At 35.5% G+C, this 4,481-nt stretch overlaps 1 protein-coding gene across 1 annotated transcript; it reads left to right on the top strand.

The window, feature by feature from the left end:
* The first annotated feature begins 6 nt into the window (after positions 1-6).
* LOC109395972 (nucleosome assembly protein 1-like 1) lies at positions 7-806 on the top strand. Its single transcript, XM_019667450.1, has one exon. The coding sequence runs from the start codon at positions 47-49 to the stop codon at positions 668-670; it is 624 nt and encodes a 207-aa protein (XP_019522995.1). The 5' UTR covers positions 7-46; the 3' UTR covers positions 671-806.
* The last annotated feature ends 3,675 nt before the right edge of the window (positions 807-4,481 follow it).

The following is a 4,481-nucleotide window of genomic DNA, read 5'->3' as shown; positions in this document are numbered from 1 at the left end:
TGAATTTTGGTTGACTGTTTTTAAAAATGTTGACTTGCTCAGTGATATGGTTCAGGAACACGACGAGCCTATTCTGAAGCACTTGAAAGATATTAAAGTGAAGTTCTCAGATGCGGGCCAGCCTATGAGTTTTGTCTTAGAATTTCACTTTGAACCCAATGACTATTTCACAAATGAAGTGTTGACAAAGACATACAGGATGCGGTCAGAACCAGATGATTCTGATCCCTTTTCTTTTGATGGACCAGAAATTATGGGTTGTACAGGGTGCCAGATAGATTGGAAAAAAGGGAAGAACGTCACTTTGAAAACCATTAAAAAGAAGCAGAAACACAAGGGACGAGGGACAGTTCGTACTGTGACCAAAACGGTTTCCAATGATTCTTTCTTTAATTTTTTCGCCCCTCCTGAAGTTCCTGAGAGTGGAGACCTGGATGATGATGCTGAAGCTATCCTTGCTGCAGACTTTGAAATTGGTCACTTTTTACGTGAGCGTATAATCCCAAGATCAGTGTTATACTTTACTGGAGAAGCTATTGAAGATGATGATGATGATTATGATGAAGAAGGTGAAGAAGCGGATGAGGAAGGGGAAGAAGAAGATGAGGAAAATGATCCAGACTATGACTCAAAGAAGGATCAAAACCCAGCAGAGTGCAAGCAGCAGTGAAGCAGGATGGTCTACCTTCTGCTTCCCTGGAAAGGATGACTTTTCATCATTTGACAAGCCTATTTCAAGTTTTTTTTTGTTGTTTGTTTGCTTGTTTTTGTTTTTGCAGCCTAAAATAAAAATGTCAAATATAATTTTAGTTCTCACAAAAAAAACAAACAAAAAACCATATGATTATCTCAATAGATACAGAAAAAGCATTTGACAAAATTCAGCGACCTTTTATAATATAAACTATCAACAAAGTGGATATAGAAGAAACATACCTCAACATAATGAAGGCTATGTATGACAAACCTGTTGCTAATAGCTTACTCAATGATTTAAGCTGAAAGTTTTCCCCTAAGATCAGAAACAAGACAAGGATGCCTGCTATCACCACATCTATTCAACATAGTATTGAAAGTCCTAGACACAGCAATCACACAAAAGAAAGAAATGGCACCCAAATCAGAAAGGAAGAAGTAAAACTTACACTATTTGTAGATGACATGATACTATATAGAGAAAGCCCTAAAGACGCTACCAAAAAGCTATTAGAACTAATAAATTAATCCAATAAACTATCAGGATACAAAATCAAGATACAGAAATCTTGGCGTTTCTATACACCAATAATGAACAATCAGAAGAAGAAATTAAGAAAACAATCCCCTTTACAATTGCATCAAAAAATGTAAAATACCTAGGAATAAATTTAACCAAAGAGGTGAAAGACCTGTACTCTGAAAACTATGACATTGTAGAAAGAAATTTAAGAGGATACAAATAAATGGAAGGATGTACCATGCTCATGGGTTGGAAGAATTGCTATTGTTAAGATGTCCTTATTACTGGGCCAGCCAAGTGGCGCATTCATTAGGAGTTGGCTTGGGACACCAGCTCTGAGCAGCAGGGCCCCAGTTCAGATCCCACTTGAGGACCAGTGATACTGCGCCCTCTACAGCTAAGATGGAGAACAACAGCTCAACCTGGAGCTGGGCTGCCGTGAGTTGCCAGCGACAGTGTAGGCTGCAGCCCCTGCTGCAGTGGGCTGCCATGAGCTACNACTAGATTGAAGAACAAAACGACAGCAACTTGTCTGTTCCCCTTCCCCCAATTCCCCAGCACTGTTCCCATCCCCCCAATTCCCCAATAAAAAAATTAAAAAAATCTTTTAAAAAAAAACAAAGCATGGAAGAGGGGTAAATCTGTAGTCCTTTTAGAGTATATTCAAAGTTTAACACCTATCAGCTAAAAAATAGACTGCTATAGATATAGAATGATATACATAAACCTCATGGTAACCACAAACCAAAAACCTACAAGATACATAAATAATATTGAAACCCAAACAAAACACTAAAGAAAATCAGCAAACTACAAAAAGAAATCAAGAGAAGAAGAAAGGAACAGATGAGAACTATAAAAACAACCAAAAACAATGAACAAGATGGCAATAAGTACATACTTATCAATAATTACTTTAAATGTAAATGAACTAAACACTCCAATAAAAAGACATGGGTTAAAAAATTGACCCATCTATATGCTGCTTACAAGAGATTCACTTCAAATCAAAGACACATATAGACTGAATCTTCAGGGAAATCTTCAGGAAAAAGATATTCCATGCAAATAGAAACAAAAAGAAATCTGGGTAGCAATATTCATATCAGACAAAATAGACTTTAAAACAAAGAAGGTTAAAATAAAAAGAAAAAAGACAAAGAATGACATTACATAATTATACAGGGGCCAATCCAAGAAGAGAATATAACAATCGTAATACTTACACACCCAACATAGGAGCACCTAAGTATATAAAGCAACTATTAATGGACATAAAGGAAGAAAACCACAGTAAAACAATAATAATAGGGGATTTAGTACCCCATTCACATCAATGGATAGATTATCCAGATGGGAAATTAATAAGAAAACAATGGCCTTAAATGTCACATTAGGTCATATCAACTTAATACATATTTATAGAATATTTCACCCAAAAACTGCAGAATAAACGTTTTTTCAAGTGCATATGCAACATTCCCCAGGATAAATTACATATTAGGCCAAAAAACAAGCCTCAATAAGTTTAAAAAAATTAAAATCATATCAAGCATCTTTTTCAACCACAATGGAATGAAACTGAAAATCAAATACAGGAAGGAAACTGGAAAAAACACAGCTATATGGAGATTAAACAACATGGTACTAAATAACCAATGGATCAAAGAGGAAATCAAATAGGAAATCAAAAAACAACCTTGAGGGGTGACCGGTAGCTCAGGTGGTTAGAGCACAGGCTCATAACACCATGACTGCCAGTTTGATTCCCACATGGGCCAGTGAGCTGCACCCTCCACAACTAGATTGAAGAGAATGGCTTGACTTGGAGCTCAGCTGCACCCTCCACAACTAGATTGAAGAGAACAGCTTGACTTGGAGCTGATGGGTCCTGGAGGAACACAATGTTCCCCATTGAAGTTAAAAATAATAAAACTACCTTGAGACAAATGAAAATAAAAACACAACTTTTCAAAATTTATGAGATGCAGCAAAAGCAGTTTTAAGAATGAAGTTCATAGCCATAGAGGCATACTTCAACAAACAAGAAAAATCTGATATAAACAATCTAACTTTACACTTAAAGGAACTAGAAAAATAAGAACAAACAAAATCCAAAGGAAGAAAATAATTAAGATCAAGTGGAAATTAACAGAACAGAATTTTTAAAAACAACAATAGAAAAGATCAATATAACTAAACTGGTTCTTTGAAAAGAAACAAAATTGTCCAAGTGTTAGCCAAATTCATCAAGAAAAAAAGAGAGCACAATAATAAATAAAATCATAATGACAGAAAAGTTACCACTGACATCACAGAAATCCAAAGAATCATAAAAGAACACTATGAACAATTATATGCCAACAAATTTGATAACCTAGAAGTGGATAAATTTCTAGAAGCACATAAGCTTCCAAGATTGAGCCAGGAAGAAACAGAAAATCTAAACAGACTGATTACTAGCCATGAATTTGAAATCAGTAAACAAAAATTCCCAACAAATAAAAATCCAGGCCTAGACAGCTTCACAGGAAAATTCTACCAAACATTTAAAGAAGAATTAATACCTATCTTTCTTAAACAGTTTCAAAAAAATAAAAAATGAATGAATGCTTCCCAACTCATTCTATGAAGCCAGTATTACTCTGACAAAAACCAGATAAAAATATCACACTGACCAAAAAAATTTTTTAAATAAATAAAATAAAATTACAGGCCAACATCCTTGATGAACATAGATACAAAAATTCTCAACAAAATATTAAGAAACCAGATTCAATAAGGATTATACACCAAGACCAAGTGGGATTTATCCCAGGGACACAAGGATAGTTCAACATCTGTAAATCAGTAAACATGATACATCAAGTTAACAAAATGAAAGATAAAAACCATATGATTATGAGTCACTGCCTGCGCAGCTCCGGCCGCCCGGTTCCCCGTGCTGTCCACCGATATTTGGCATTCTTAAAACATGGCAGACATTGACAACAAAGAACAGTCTGAACTTGATCAAGATTTGGATGATGTTGAAGAAGTAGAAGAAGAAGAAACTGGTGAAGAAACAAAAATCAAAGCGCGTCAGCTGACTGTTCAGATGATGCAAAATCCTCAGATTCTTGCAGCCCTCCACGAAAGACTTGATGGTCTGGTAGAAACACCAACAGGATACATTGAAAGCTTGCCTAGGGTAGTTAAAAGTCGAGTGAATGCTCTCAAAAACCTTCAAGTTAAATGTGCACACATAGAAGCCAAGTTCTAT

Source organism: Hipposideros armiger, unplaced genomic scaffold (assembly GCF_001890085.2).
Source record: "Hipposideros armiger isolate ML-2016 unplaced genomic scaffold, ASM189008v1 scaffold_497, whole genome shotgun sequence".
Taxonomy (NCBI): Eukaryota; Metazoa; Chordata; class Mammalia; order Chiroptera; family Hipposideridae; genus Hipposideros; species Hipposideros armiger.
This window is presented reverse-complemented; position numbering and strand designations above follow the sequence as displayed.

Coding starts and splice junctions, on each gene's coding strand:
- LOC109395972 (XM_019667450.1), top strand. CDS start 47: ATGGTTCAGGAACACGACGAGCCTATTCTGAAGCACTTGAAAGATATT.